The sequence below is a fragment of the Antechinus flavipes genome, chromosome 4 (assembly GCF_016432865.1).
Source record: "Antechinus flavipes isolate AdamAnt ecotype Samford, QLD, Australia chromosome 4, AdamAnt_v2, whole genome shotgun sequence".
Taxonomy (NCBI): Eukaryota; Metazoa; Chordata; class Mammalia; order Dasyuromorphia; family Dasyuridae; genus Antechinus; species Antechinus flavipes.
Window position 1 is genome coordinate 218,065,304 of NC_067401.1, and position 16,569 is coordinate 218,081,872.

A 16,569-nucleotide genomic window follows, 5' to 3' on the forward strand; every position below is an offset into this window, starting at 1 on the left:
ATTTGGGAAAAGGGCCTATAGACTTCACCAAACTGTCAAGGGAATCCATGAGACCAAAAAAAAGTTAAGAATGAACCTTTAATCTAAGATTTGCCTATAAACAACCCTGTGCCTATTATTCCTTGCAACTACCTTTAAAAAATTGTGTTGGCAGCAGGCTTACCATCCTCTTAGAGAGAAAAAAAAAAAGATCTGACCAGTTAGAATTACAGATCATAGCAGTCAAGATTCAAGATGACAGATGACAGATGTCTTAGTTTGGAAAGCATTGTGTATCCTCTACTACCTCAAATGGACTTATGAACTAGACAGGCAAAGAGTTCTATGTATCAACCTTTGAGCCAGGATTTGATTTATAAATGTTCTACAGGTGTCCTCAAATGATCTGAGATCAGTCTGAAAATTCAGATAAACCAGAATTCAAAGAATCAATTTCCACTTGAAAGGAGGCCTCTAGCGGAATGCCCCAGGATTCTGTGCTTATCTCTGTAACATAGGTAACCCTAGAACAGCGGAGCCTTGGGGGTCCACATGATCAACAGACCTTAAATATCTGTTGCTAATTTTCCATAGACCATACACAACAAATTCAGCACATGAAAGAATGTGCCCAGAACAGTTATACTTGAGTGTCAAATCTCACACCTCACACAAAGCTGTTTGGCCACAGGAGGTAGTAGTCACAAGAGTTGGCCAAGCAAAACAAAAAGTATAGTAGGCAAGAAAAATTTTAATGTAAACCCCAGAGAACATGCATGTTTATGTCCCTACCAGTACCACACAATACCCATTTAAATACACAATTCTAACTGGTTTCTGCTTTAGGTGATAATGTGAAAGGACTAGGGGAATATTTATGTACTTTCCAGGTTATGAGAAAATATGTGTTCTCTGAAAGAAGAGAAGGACTTCGAGGAACAAATCATAAGGAAGGAAAGAGGCAGAGGAAAGATAGCACCTATGGCAGGAAGGGGAATGGTAGGAGGGTACAAAAGGGAATAGAAAGAAGAAAGATGACTGATGTAGACCAATAAGAATTAGGAGGCCCCTCCTATAGGGCAGATTCTTAACCATTTTTGTGTTGGGTCAGAAACCTAAGGGGAAAAAATGAGATAAAAGGTTATCTGAATGAGGATTAACTTGGGTAGGATCAAAAGAAATACAACACTGTGGTAGGGATATATTAGAAATCAAAATAATTAAATGAAGGGTTTTCACAAATATGGTTATGATATATGATATAAGGATTGAGATTTCACTAGCATAGAGATCACTCAGGTGGGGAAAACACTTCTTCCAATGCATTTGGGCACCCATTCTGAAACTTAGTTTAGGACACTCACCCAGAGACACTCAAATAATGCACGTAAAAGCTCTTCAAACCAGGTTTTGGCTTTAAGACTTTCTATTCCCTGAGCAAGTCACTTAATCTGTTTGCTTCAGTTACTTTATATGTAACACGGGAATAACAAGAGCATCTATCTCCTAGTATTGTTGTGAAAATCAAGTGAAGATCAATTATTATAAAGTTGGGACAGTGCCTGGCACAAAGTAACTGCTATGTAAATGTTAGTTATTATTATTATTATTATTATCATCATCATCACCATCATATTATGTTATTTTCATTATTATTTCTGTCATTACTACTACTATTATTCACCATGCTGTGCTGCCTCTGATGATGATGAGGACTTCAATCACATAGACACCTGATGACATTCTCTCTGCCAAAAGCAGATGGGCTGGTAAGTGTGATTTCTCTTAATGATGATTACACCATTCAAAAAACAGAGGCAGGAGCTAAGAGATTTTTATCCTTGCCTTGGATTATGAACAAAATAAAAGAGGAAACTGGTTGATGAAGTAGAAATGACAACTTTGTAAACCTATGCTTCTTGACAGCAGGGATCATTTCACTGGTCATATCAGTATTCCTACCACCTGGCATACAGAAAACACTTTCCCATCATCAGGACTACAATACAGAAGGAGAGGAAAGTCATCTTCAGTCTAATATGCACACCAATTTTCATTAGAGCAAATGTTAAAGGTTTGGGAGGATGAACATTCTGAGGGAACATTCAGCCCTAAAAAAAAATGGGAAACTCTCAAGAATGAAATTCTGACAAGACCTAAGTTGAAATGATAAAGATGAGAAGGAAAAAAGACTGATGCTGAGCTTATTAACAAATTCAGATTGAGAACTGTAGAGATGACTACGAAAGAATGATATGGCCCTGAAAGAATCCTGTTAGAAGCTCTAAGGTCCAGAGAGAGCAGAGGCAGAAAGCACGTGCTAAAGGCAACAAAGGAATTCCTTTATTTTAAACTCTCAGGGTTAAAGAGAATCTTGGAAGGGAAAAAAGGGTGACCCTGGGGAAGGATTGATGATAAAAGACAAGAGTGAGCACAAACACTCACAAAAAAAAGATAGAGAAATAAAAGGAAAAAAAAAAAAAAAAAAAAAAAGAGGACCAAATGAGATGATATTTGTAAAGTACTAAGCACAGTGTCCAGCACATAGGTGGTACTATATGCTATTACTGTTATTGCTGCTATTATTAATCTAGGAAGCAAAGATTAATTATAGTGCTTACTTTTTCCTCTTGGTTCCATGAAGGAGGTTGTCATGCTTTTCATAAATTGGCGTCTCCTGCTGGTCCTCCAGGATAAAGTTGGGATCATCTGTTGCAAGGATATCCACAGCGCTACCCAAAGGCATGGCTAGAAAACCCAGAAAATGATTAGGAAATTATGTCCATAAAGTCTAACTAACCTGCGTGTGCCCTCTGATCCAGCAAATCTAATCCAAGTCAAAAAGAAAATCCCTACAAGAGGGAAAAAACCCTTATGTACAAAATTATTTAAAGTAGCAGGGGGTTTTTTTGTTGTTGTTGTTATGACAAAGAGCTAGAAACAAAGAAAGTGGCCATCTATTGGGGAATGACTGAATAAATTAGGAAGGTTCATTCAGACAGTTTCTATTTCTTTTTATTTAAACTCCAAGCTGCTCACTGATTCCTCCTGGTCTCTATCCCGTTCTGATATTAGACAAGAGACAAAAGACAGGGTTCCTCCTCACTCACCATCACCATCCTGTTCCCCAGCTGCCCGATATCGGTGCATCCTGAGAACATGGTCTGAAATTTCCCGATCCTGCTCAGGATCCATCTGATCCAGCATGATGAAAAGCAAGTCAAATCGGGACAGTAAAGAATCCTGTAGTCCAATGTTCTCCATGGGTGTCTTGTACTGGTCGTACTGAAAAGAAAAACAAGAGAAGAATGTGTCACTGAGAGGATAACAGGATCAGATAAAGGAGCTAAAAGGGACCCGAGAGTCACATCTCGTTCAACTCTTTTGTTTTATAAATAAAATGGTAGAAATCCCGCATTTCGGGGACTTGTTCAAGTTCACACTGCTACTAAGTGACAGACGAGGCTTTCAACCCCGATTCTGAGTTCAAATTGAGCATATTTTCCACTCTTATGATATTATTTCTCAGGGCAATAGGCTTGGATTTCTTCCTCATTTCCATATATATTATCTCCTCCAACTGTGATATTATGTAATATGTAATGATAATATTTATTATATTAATATATGATTTGATATATAAGATGTATGAGCTTCCTGAAGCAGGCACCATCTTATTTTTTTATTTGTAAACCCAGGCACATGAGAAGAGTTGACTAAATGATTTTTCATTGATTTTTTTTCATTCATTTATTCTATAATGGATTATCTTAGTGATTCTCATTTTATTTTTAATAGTATTTTATTTTTCCAAATACATGCAAAAATAGCTCTCAACATTCATCTTTACAAAACCTTGTGTTTCAAATTTTTCTCCCTTCCCTGTCTCCTCCCTCAAGATAGCAAGCAATCCAATATAGGTTAAACATGTGCAATTGTTCTAAATATTTCCATATTCACTATGCTGCACAACAAAAATCAGATCAACAGGAAAAACAACACGAGGGAAAAAAAAGCAAACAAACAACAACCCAAAAAAAAAGGTCACACTTCTATGTTTCAATCCACATTCAGTCTCCATACTTCTCTCTCTGGATATGGATGGAACTTTCCATCACAAATCTTTGAAATTGCTTTGTTGATTCTCACGTTAGAAGGGGAATGTAAAGGGGTATGGCAGTGAGAAGAGAATGGCTTAGGATAAAAACGAGAAAAATTTCACCAGTATTTATTAAATGCACTATGTACTACAATGGAGACAGCTAGAGGGTTCAGTGGATAGAGTGCTGGGCTTGGAGTCAGGAAGTCCTAAGTTCAAATTGAGCCTCAAATAGTTACTGGCTAGGTGACCCTGAGTAAGCCATTTAACTTTTTTTTTTTAATAGGTGATTCTATTTTATTTTATTTTTATTAAAGCTTTTCATTTTCAAAACATATGCATGGATAATTTTTCAACACTGATCCCTTGTAAAACCTTGTGTTCCAAATTTTCCCTCCATCCCCCTCTTCCCCTCCCCTACAGGCAAGTCATTTAACTTTGCCTGGAAAAAAAAAGGCCAAGCACTGTATCACCTTTGCCAAGGAAACCCTCAGCACAATACCAGCAAGCTATGGGCCATAGAGCCATGAAAAATCAGACCTGACTAAGCAATTAAGCTAAATGTACTAAGCTTCACACTAAACTCTGACATAAAAACAGGGGGAAATAAATTTAAAAAAAAAAAAAAACTCTTGGTTTCAAAGAACTTATACTCTAACGGGACTTACAACATGCAAACAACTACATTCACTTCACTGAAATGTTCCCCCCACACCTCAAGTTAGCATCTAAACACAGCTAAGCCACTAGCATAGTCAGACCAAGCAGGGGTTGAAGGCTGCCCCCTTTCCCAAACTTTATTTCATCTGCTTTTTTTTTTTTTGCCAAGACAAAACTGATACTGAGGAATAAATCTGTGTCTCAATTTCTATTCAGAATAACAAATTAGTGAGTAAAATTTTAACTAAACTTGTTAAAATGGTCAAACTTAATATTATTAGCTGGTGTTGGTGGTTGAAGATGGTGGTGATGATAAATCATAGCCTTTTAAGATTTACAAAGGGCTTTACAGACACAATCTCATGGTTTATCATCATCACAACCCTGTGAAGCTAGCAATACAGGCACTAATACAAATGACAAGATTCATTAGATTATAAGATCCTTGAGGGCAGGGACTGTTCCTTGCTTTCTTATGTCTATTCAGCTCTTAAAAAAGCTTAGCACTTAGCATATAAAATGTTTATTGCCTTACTGATTGACTAAAAAGAAGCCTACCAAAATGGTGGCTACCAGTAGTAGAAATAACACTAGCCTTGGTTTACTTCTGTATAAAACAAAGGTGATAATATTTCTACTACCTCTGTCATACCATTAATGTGAAGGCCTGTAATAAATCTTCCAAAAGCTTTATAAATATGAACTCTCATTATTTATAGTTATACATTAAAATGGGAAATCTTATTTCTTTGAGTTCAGGGCTCCCAACCCATTCTATACTTTTGACTTTTAATATTAGAAGCTAGCGTTTATAAGGTTAAAAAGCACTATATAAAAATGATCTCATTTGATCATCACAATTCCTGAGATGCAGATGTTATTATTATGCCCATTTTATGGGTAAGAAAACTGAGGCAGGCAGGGCTTAAATGACCTGATTCACCATCAGCTAGTAAGTAAATGAGGCAGGATTTGAATTCAGCTTTCCCTCAGAGCTCTATTCACTACACTGCTTAGTCAAAAGGGAGGTTTATCACAGATTTCAGAAAAAAGATTATATTAAGGCAGTCATGTAAATAATTACTAATAATTATGATGACTATGTAATAATTGAGAGACTGTGTGACATATTGGAGTTACCAAGATTTAGGTACCAGTCTTGACTCTAACATATGCTAGCATTGTGACCCTGGGCAAATTACTTAACCTCTCAGTACTTAAGGCAATACTCTGACATTTTAAGTTATGAAGTAATTTATGGCTGATCTACATTGTAGGAGGGAATTTCCATATTTGAAGTTTCCCACACTGACAAAAATAGAAGTCTGATCAAAAATAAACTATTTTTGAATCACAAAGTGTCTCAACCCCAGCTCCCTTCTCATCCTTATATATAAAATATGCCATTGTCCCTTTTCCCAAATAAGCATACGTTCCTATTTAAGAAGTAAACTAAAAATAACAGGAGACAAAGAACTTACTAGAGCTTATGATACGGGTCTCATTTCTCATAATGTTCCTCCATTGGGACCCCCAACAATGGACAAATAGATACAAAGATCTCCAAAGCTAGTTAAAATGTAAACTCTTTGCAAGGAATTATTCATTCATTATTTATGTTACTATGGCCTAGCATCTGGCTTCTTATATTGGTAATGTGTAACCCCATGTGAGGTCTCTTAACTGTGTGTAAGGGGAGTGAGGAGATCATGAAATGATTTATTATCAGTAAATGTTTGATTTGTATACATATTTTATGTAGGTACTTAAGGTCACATACAAATTTCTTGGGCAAAAAGGAGTTGAGGGTGGAAAAAAAATTAAGAAGTCCTGATCCAGCATGTAGTTGACGCTTAATAATAATGACTGAGAAATTCCTTGTCCTACTTTGAGGCAGCGAGGTGGCAAATAGGCCTAGAATCAGGAAGACCTCAATTCAAATACAGCTTCAGGCAATTACTAGATGCGTGACCCAGGTAGTAAGTACTTAGCTTTATTTGGCTCAGTATTTTTAACTGTAAAATTAGTATATTGGCACCTCTCTCCAGTGAGAACCAAATGAGACAGTATTTGTAAGCAAATAACATAGTGTCTGGCTCATGGTAGGCCCTTAATGATTATTTCCTTCCTTTTAACTTAAGATGGCCCAAGACCTTCCTACTCACCCTGCCATAGACGGGGTTAGCAGCTGCCAGCACACTGCAGCGGGCATTCAGGCGAGCATGGATGCCGGCCTTGGAGATTGTGACCCTGCCCTGCTCCATCACCTCATGGATGGCTGTACGGTCAATGTCAGACATCTTGTCAAATTCATCAATGCAGACAACTCCTCGGTCAGCCAGCACCATGGCCCCTGCTTCCAGGCGGCGTTCCCCTAGACAGTGGGGAAAAAGGGAGGAAATAAAGCAAGCACCAAGCGTTAGGGCATGGGGGAAAAGTACCAATCAGGAAACGAGGGGAAAAATGTGGCCTTCTTTAGAATCTACTAGACACTTAACCACCAAACTGTTTAGGGAACAATTAAGAAAATCCTCCAGTAACTTAAAGGTTCCCACCAAAAGTCTAACCCTTCCTTGCTATTTTAACATTATTCTACTTGTCCTACTTGGGAAAAACTCTGGTTATGTATCATGTCTACACTTGTATAACCTGTATCAAATTGCTGTTTATCTTCTCAATGAGAAGAGTTGACAGGAAGAGAATGAATTTAGAATTCAAAATTTTAAAAACAAAAGTTAAAAATTGTTTTTACAATTAATTGGGAGGCAAATAAAATACTAACTTAATTAAAAAAAAAAAAAAAGACTGGTTCCAAGACTTCCTGAGATATTCACTCTTCCATCATCATTGTCAGTGATTTAAGGTATCTTTTAAAATCAGAAAAATGGGAAGAAGGGAAAAAGAATTGGAAAAAAAAAAAAAAGCCTATCTTTTTCTTATCAGTTAAATACCCAAATTATTGGGCCAAATTTAAGATCTGATCACATAAAAATCAAAAAACTTAGCAGAATGGAATAATTGGAAATTAGTATGGCAGAAATTAGGCATGGACCCACACTTAACACCATATACCAAGATAAGATCAAAATGGGTCCATGACCTAGGCATAAAGAACGAGATTATAAATAAATTAGAGGAACATAGGATAGTTTATCTCTCAGACTTGTGGAGGAGAAAGAAATTTGTGACCAAAGATGAACTAGAGAACATTACTGATCACAAAATAGAAAATTTTGATTACATCAAATTAAAAAGCCTTTGTACAAATAAAACTAATGCAAACAAGATTAGAAGGGAAGCAACAAACTGGGAAAACATCTTCACAGTTAAAGATTCTGATAAAGGCCTCATTTCCAAAATATATAGAGAACTGACTCAAATTTATAAGAAATCAAGCCATTCTCCAATTGATAAATGGTCAAAGGATATGAACAGACAATTTTCAGAGGATGAAATTGAAACTATTACCACTCATATGAAAGAGTGTTCCAAATCATTATTGATCAGAGAAATGCAAATTAAGACAACTCTGAGATACCACTGCATACCTGTCAGATTGGCTAAGATGACAGGAAAAAATAATGATGAATGTTGGAGGGGATGCGGGAAAACTGGGACACTGATGCATTGTTGGTGGAGTTGTGAACGAATCCAACCATTCTGGAGAGCAATATGGAATTATGCCCAAAAAGTTATCAAATTGTGCATACCCTTTGATCCAGCAGTGTTTCTATTGGGCTTATACCCCAAAGAAATACTAAAGAAGGGAAAGGGACCTGTATGTGCCAAAATGTTTGTAGCAGCTTTGTTTGTAGTGGCTAGAAACTGGAAAATGAATGGATGCCCATCAATTGGAGAATGGCTGGGTAAATTGTGGTATATGAATGTTATGGAATATTGTTCCATAAGAAATGACCAACAGGATGAATACAGAGAGGACTGGCGAGACTTACATGAACTGATGCTAAGTGAAATGAACAGAACCAGGAGATCATTATACACTTCGACAACGATATTGTATGAGGATATATTTTGATGGAAGTGGATTTCTTTGACAAAGATACCTAATTGAGTTTCAACTGATAAATGACGGACAGAAGCAACTACACCCAAAGAAAGAACACTGGGAAACGAATGTGAACTATCTGCATTTTTGTTTTTCTTCCCGGGTTATTTATACCTTCTGAATCCAATTCTCCCTGTGCAACAAGAGAACTATTCGGTTCTGCAAACATATATTGTATCTAGGATGCAACATATCTAACATATATAGGATTGCTTGCCATCTAGGGGTAGGGGTGGAGGAAGGGAGGGGAAAAATCGGAACAGAAACGAGTGCAAGGGATAATGTTGTAAAAAAATTACCCTGGCATGGATTCTGTCAATACAAAGTAATTATTAAATAAAAATTTAAAAAAAAACTTAGCAGAACAAAATAAATATATCTAAACAAAATAGAAAAGAAGAAACCATTTGAGAGCAAAATCTTCAATAGTTTTTTTTGATTTTTTTTTTTTTTTTGCTGAGGCAAAAATCTAAGTTTGATAGAGTATATTAATGATGTCACAAGTCCAATCCAAATCCTAACCTGTCCCCTTCTTTCACTCCTCTTGTTTTGCTAGTATTTATATATAAATATATATTCCTCCTATATCATCTTCTCCTTCAATTTTCTTAGCTTGTTCTTTTCTAACAAGTGTCTTCCAAACTCTATTCAAAATCTTTATTCCAAGAGTGGTCCGGGCCAGCAAATATTCCATTCTGAAGGTAAAATTAATTCATTTATTGCAACTGATCAATCACAAGACTTGATCTACCATGAGTGGATCCAAACTTCTCTACCAGTCACTCTTCCCAAACAAACTTTCAGCATAAGAGATCAATCCACAATCCCCCATAAACTCCTACCCTACATCCCATTTTTTGGACGTCCACTAAGCAGTCTGTCTAATCCTCACCTGTCTCTTGGTCTGTGGTGACAGCAGCTGTTAGACCAACCCCAGAAGACCCCCGGCCAGTGGTGGGAATTGCCCGGGGAGCTGTGCAGAGTACATAACGCAGAAGCTGAGATTTGGCAACTGATGGGTCTCCTGAAAAAAGAATGGGACAGGTGGTGAATCCCAGGAGATTTGTTAAAATATACATAGCAAAGAAAAGGAAATAGACTAAAGGCCCATCAACTAAATAATGACTAAATAAAAGATGACACATGAATGAATATTACTGTGCTGTAAGTAATGATAAATACATTCATAGATGGATGGAAAGAAGCAGATTCATGATCTGATACAAAATACAAGCAGTTAGGAAAGTATATACACAGTGACTCTAACAATGTAAATAGAAATCATCAAAAATGAATGCTGTGACCAGATTAACAGAGAAAAAAGTAAACTGGTTAAACAGTCCCATTTTAGAAAAAGAAATAGAACAAGCTATTCATCAATTACCTAAGAAAAAATCCCCAGGGCCAGATGGATTTACATGTGAATTCTACCAAACATTAAAGAACAATTAACTCCAATGCTGTATAAGCTATTTGAAAAAATAGGGACTGAAGGAGTCCTACCAAATTCCTTTTATGACACAGACATAGTACTGATACCTAAACCAGGTAGGTTGAAAACAGAAAAAGAAAATTATAGACTAATCTCCCTAATGAATATTGATGCAAAAATCTTAAATAAAATATTAGCAAAAAGATTACAGAAAATCATCCCCAGGATAATACACCAATACCAAGTAGGATTTATACCAGGAATGCAGGGCTGGTTCATTATTAGGAAAACTATTAGCATAATTGACTATATCAATAACTAAATTAACAAAAACCTTATGATCATCTCAATAGATGCAGGAAAAGCATTTGATAAAATCCAATATCCATTCCTAATAAAAACAATCGAGAATATAGGAATAAATGGGCTTTTCCTTAAAATAGTCAGGAGCATCTTTTCTTTAAAATAGTCAGGAGCATCTACTTAAAACCATCAGTAAGCATCATATGTAATGGAAATAAACTGGAACCATGCCCAATAAGATCAGGAGTTAAACAAGGTTGCCCACTATCATCATTACTATTCAATACTGTATTACAAATGCTAGCTTCAGCAATAAGAGTTGAGAAAGAGATTAAAGGAATTAGAGTAGGTAATGAGAAAATCAAATTATCACTCTTTGCAGATGATATGATAGTACACTTAGAAAACCCCAGAGATTCTACTAAAAAACTATTGGAAATAACCCACAACTTTAGCAAAATTGCAGGATATAAAATAAATCCACATAAATCTTCAGCATTTTTATACATCATCAACAAAATGCAACAGCAAGAGATACAAAAAGAAATTCCATTCAAAATAACTGTCAATAGAATAAAATATTTGGAAATCTATCTGCCAAAGGAAAGTCAGGAATTATATGAGCAAAACTACAAAACACTTTCCACACAAATAAAGTCAGATTTAAACAACTGGAAAAATATTAAGTGCTCTTGGATAGGCTGAGCAAATATGATAAAGATGACAATACTCCCTAAACTACTCTATTTATTTAGTGCTATACCAATCAGACTTCCAAAAAACTATTTCAATGACCTAGGAAAAAAACAGCAAAATTGATTTGGAAGAACAAAATGTCAAGAATTTCAAGGGAACTAATTAAAAAAAATCAAATGAAGGCGACCTAGCTGTACCTAATCTAAAACTGTATTATAAAGCAGCAGTCACCAAAACATTTGGTATTGGCTACAAAATAGATTAGTTGATCAGTGGAATAGGTTAGGTTCACAAGACAAAATAGTCAATAACTATAACAATCTAGTGTTTGACAAACCCAAAGATCCCAACTTTTGGGATAAGAATTCATTATTTGACAAAAACTACTGGGAAAACTGGAAAATTAGTATGGCAGAAGGTATGGACCCCCACTTAACACTGTACAGCAAGATAAGATCAAAATGGGTCCATGATTTAGGCATAAAGAACAAGAGTATAAATAAATTAGAGGAACATAGGATAGTTTACCTCTCAGACTTGTGGAGGAGGGAGGAATTTGTGACCAAAGATGAACTAGAGACCATCACTGATCACAAAATAGAAAATTTTGATTATATCAAAGTTGGAACAGAAGTGAGTGCAAGGGACAGTGTTGTAAAAATTACCCATGCATATGTTCTGTTGATAAAAAGCTGTAATTTAAAAAAAAAGAATGCCATAAAATTGTAAAGAACAAGATAGGCCCCCAAAAAGAGATATAATAAGACACCTCCTCTTTCTTTTTGGTAAATGAGATTGACAGTTCTGAACATTAGATATACAGTAACATTATTTTGAGATGTGTTCATTAATTTTTGCTTTATTTTTTCCTTTTCCTCTTAAAATTTCTGTTATAAAGAATGGCTGGGGGAGAGGGGAGTGGAGAAAATATAGATGGTATAAAAATAAGATATCAATAAAAACCTACTTTAAAAAAAATACAACCTATTTCCCAACAATTTCCCTTTTCTTCCATCTGTTCTTATAATCCTAGGATTGTCAAGAGTCCCCTGAATACCAAGTACCCTCCAAGAGTCATATTTTTTATGTCATCATTTTTATATGGATAGGATCTCTCAGAGCCAAGCTGACCTAATCTCATTGATTCTCATTACAGTCCCATAAGCAAGTAGAAGTTAAGAGTTGGCTGCCATAAACCTTATTCCTGTAATTCCTACCTCCATGGCATGGACAGGGCACTGGATTGACTAAGAATCATTAAGTCCTAGATTCATAGTCTACTTCAGAATTTCACTAGTTATATGACTCCAGACAAGTCATCATTAACCTTTTGTGTTTCAGTATTCTCATCTGAAAATGAGTTAGCTAGATCAAGTTAGATTTCAGCTTTTTTTGTCACTAACATCGCACACCCTGCACTCTATATTTTACTACTGAGTTATTTCATTTCTTAAATCACAAAATCTTGGCTCTGAAAAGGACTCATACTGGCCAAGATCGCCATGGGGAAGCCTCGTTGTTTTAGGTGTTCTTTCTGGTCTCACAGCCCAGGACAAGTCTATTTATTAAAGTTCAGTTTGGGAACTGCAGAGAAACCCAAGGAAAGGGCTGAGAGTTAAATAAGCCCAGGTCTGGGTTCAGATTATTACACCAACTACCCAAATGCCCAAAAGACCACCAAGAACAAGGTAGCCCCAGGGACAACTCCATCCATATTCTTTTCCTGTCTCTCCCTGCCCACCCCTCCTCTTTATTTACATAGTATATATATTATATGTTAAATAACTTCCCTACTGCTTACTACCAAAGATGGGAACCAAGTTCTCCCTGGTTCCCTAATCCAGGCCTCTCCTCCCTATATTATGTTGCCTCTTGAGAACCTTACCATTCAGATGATAAGTCAACAGATATTACCAAAAGGGAAGTCTCCCACACCCACTGCCAAGACTTAACTGTTCTGGCCTTTTGACTTTTGACTTTTTTCTTCCATCATCATTCACTGTTTTTTTAGGAGCCAGGATGAAGGGGATGCATCAGATCTAAAATAGTACTATAGCCATCCTGACAGAGCAGAGATGAAGGGTTTAAATCAGACCTCTGCTATGACCCAAGGAAGAGGTAACTAGGTGGCACAATGGATAAAGATAAACTGGAGTCAGGGAGCCTCAAGTTCAAATCTGGCTTAAACACTTACACTGGCCAAGTCACTTTACTTCTGTCTACCGTAGTTTCCTCATCTGTAAAATGGGTATAAAATATGGAACTCCCTCCCAAAGTTTATATGAGAATCAAATGCGAAACTCTATAAAGAACTATGCAAATCCTAAACTGCTTTGTAAATACTACTTTTATTATTATTGCTACTACTACCTGTATGACTGAACTTTGAACTCCACCCCCTCTGTGATCTCCATTTCTTCACCTATAGAATGACAGGTTTAGACTAGATGTTAAGAACCTTTCCAGATGTTTCTTCTAAATCTCAGAATAAAGGAATACCCACTGAGAAAAGAATAGCAGTAAAAAACTAATCACTTGGAGTAGGGGGAAAAAAGTTTAGGGTCATGTAAAGTAGACTCTAACATGAATCTATGAATTGCAAGAATTCCCAATCTGGGAACTGAGAATATTATACTTGGAGAATTGCTCTTGTAAGATAATTCCTCACCTATCAGAAGAACATTGATATCCCCTCGGATGCGACTCCCATTCTCTAGGACCTTCTCAACTCCTCCAAGGAGCATGCACAGGATTGCTTTCTTGATGTACTCATGTCCGTGGATGCTGGGAGCCAATGACCGAGACAACTGATCAAAGATATCCTAGGGAGAGAGACATATGGAATGGGGAAAGTAAAAAGAATAATTACCAACAGAATATGTTAGTTGAGGGTAGGAATGTTGTCATTTTCACTTCTGTATCATAAGCATTAAATAAGTAGGCACTTAATAAATGCTTTACTGATTGATGATAGATTTAATTGGGTAGCTTTTGGTTCCTTGATGTTGAATTATGCTTAAAGAAAAATTGAGATTAAGAAATGATTCTTGACCTCACAGTATTCTACTCTAAAATTAAGTGCACAGACCAGGACATATATATACAGAGAGAGGGAGTGTAAAAGACCAAGAGTTGAGTTCTCTCCATGCTCTAACTCACCTCCAAAAAATTCACTTAAAATTTTAAAATACCACATTATTTACAAGAGTAATTTTTAATATAATTTTAAAAGAAGTCCACTTAACAGGGACTCTGAGACATTAACTAATTCCATTTATCTCCCTACCTTCTTCAGATAAAATCTTACTTAATCCCACAAAAAATCTTCCATATTCTCCCTTAACTATTCATCTCAGTTCAAGAAAAAATTCACTAAAAATGTCATTCTCCAACACGACGACATTAAAGATAACTGAAATTGCCTTTTAGAGATGGAAGCAGCATAAACAGAAGGTAAAATTCAATTTTTCTTCCTTAAAATGAAAGGACAAACAAAAATTCTGGCCAAAAACAAAGGTAAATTATTAAAAAGATTTAAAATATAACAAATTAATATTTATCAAAATACCAGTGGGCTATTTTGTAAGATTCAATAAGAGCATAATAAAATTAATGTGGAAAAAACCCCAGATAATTAAGAAAAACTTTTATTTCCTTTTCTATAGGAGAAATCAAAAACAAAGATTCTGAAAAGAAGGCTTTTTGTTGGTCATGGGAAGAGATGGTTACTATCAAAACATCTCTAGCTTCGATTAAAGGAACATGGCAGTGTCCACTCTTCTTATGAGGATGAACCAACAACTGGTAGTGATTACGTGAGCAAGGGCTATGTGAATAGCAGAAATGTCTTATCCTTCAGAGACCAGTAATGGCAGTACAAAGGCAATATCAGAAAAGCAGCAGTTCTGCAGCATCAGTAATATATGAGTTGCCTTTCAACTTTGGAAGATCTGACCATGCAGATTTGTGTATTTGTGACAGAATGGCCCAGATTTATATGATACTGCTATAAGGCTACTTTTCTTAATATACTATTTCATCAAATCCTAAGCTTTAAATTATTTTTAAACAGAACTGTTTTCTTAATTGAAAAGGGTCTCATCTTAGCCAAGTTCAAAATATGCTATTTAAAAAGTGTCTTACTAGCCAAAAGACCTACAACAAAAACCAGATCCTTATAATGGAATAAAGAATCCAAAAATTGAAACTAGTATAAATAAAAGACTTGCAATTGATAAAGTTAAGACAAAAAACATTAGGGACATTATTCCATTAAAACTGATGATAAAACTTGAAAACAAAAATGGCAAAAGAAAAAAAAAAAGACAGATTAGAAACACAACACGCTATCTATTATAATAAAACCAATCTGATTCATTGGTCTACAAACTTGGAAGAAAAAGGAATATATAAGTCTCTTCCAAAGAGAGAACAAATATTTTCACTATTGGAAAAGATCCTAGTTAGAAAGGGATGTTTCTAGCACATATCAAGTGATTAATAAATTTTTGTTGATTGGCTAACAGACAAAATTGATGGAGTTGAATACACTAAAATAAAAGAACCTATACACTAAGTAAGGGATATTTCCAAAATAAAGAGAAACAGATGAGAGAACAGGAAGAACATTTAAGACAACATTTGACATTCAAAATCTAATCCACTTGAGCAGCTAGATGGTGCAGTGGATAGAGGACCGAACCTCAAGTTAAAAGGACCTAAATTCAAATCCAACTTTGGGCAAGACACATAACCTCAACTGCCTTGCCAAAAAAAAAAAAAAAAAAAAAAAAATCTAATCTACTTGATTGACCCACAAAAGGTCCCAGACGAAGACTACCAGATATTTTTTTCTGATCTAGATTGGCTCAGAATAAATGTAAATAGCAATTTCTGCAGTTTTGGCCAGAAACCCTGAAGGTCTTAATCCTCCCAGATTGATTCTTTATCTTTTTTTTCTGACTAAATAAAAAAGGCCATTCTTTGCCTCATTTCCTTCTTACCTAACCTTAATCACTGAATGGACAATTGCTTCAGTCAAACTGAGACTTGTTAAAAATATTAGCTTAAAAAGGCCAAGGTCTTCCACTGCATGCAGGGTCATCTCCAGTTATCCTGTTCTACATCTTGCCACGGGACCCAGATAGCTCCTGGAGGACAAAAACTTCCTCATTTCAATCCAATTCACTTGCATGTCATGATATCACCTCCCTGTTGTAATGGCCCTCTTCGAGAATGAAGGACAAATGACAAACAACAAGTATAATATTAATTTCATATTAGAATGCCTCAAATACTATGTGACTTCACCTTTCTAAGGCCTCAGTCCCTTCA

At 35.8% G+C, this 16,569-nt stretch overlaps 1 protein-coding gene across 2 annotated transcripts in view; it reads right to left on the reverse strand.

The window, feature by feature from the left end:
* MCM3 (minichromosome maintenance complex component 3) overlaps nt 1-16,569 on the reverse strand; it is a 41,158-nt gene that overhangs the window by 14,433 nt on the left and 10,156 nt on the right. For both annotated transcript variants that reach the window (XM_051997144.1, XM_051997145.1), the window contains 5 exons: nt 13,904-14,057; nt 9,697-9,828; nt 6,904-7,112; nt 3,090-3,264; nt 2,601-2,727 (listed from right to left, as the gene is read on the reverse strand). In XM_051997144.1, the coding sequence (XP_051853104.1) occupies nt 2,601-2,727; nt 3,090-3,264; nt 6,904-7,112; nt 9,697-9,828; nt 13,904-14,057 (797 nt within the window). The remainder of the gene's footprint in view (nt 1-2,600; nt 2,728-3,089; nt 3,265-6,903; nt 7,113-9,696; nt 9,829-13,903; nt 14,058-16,569) is intronic.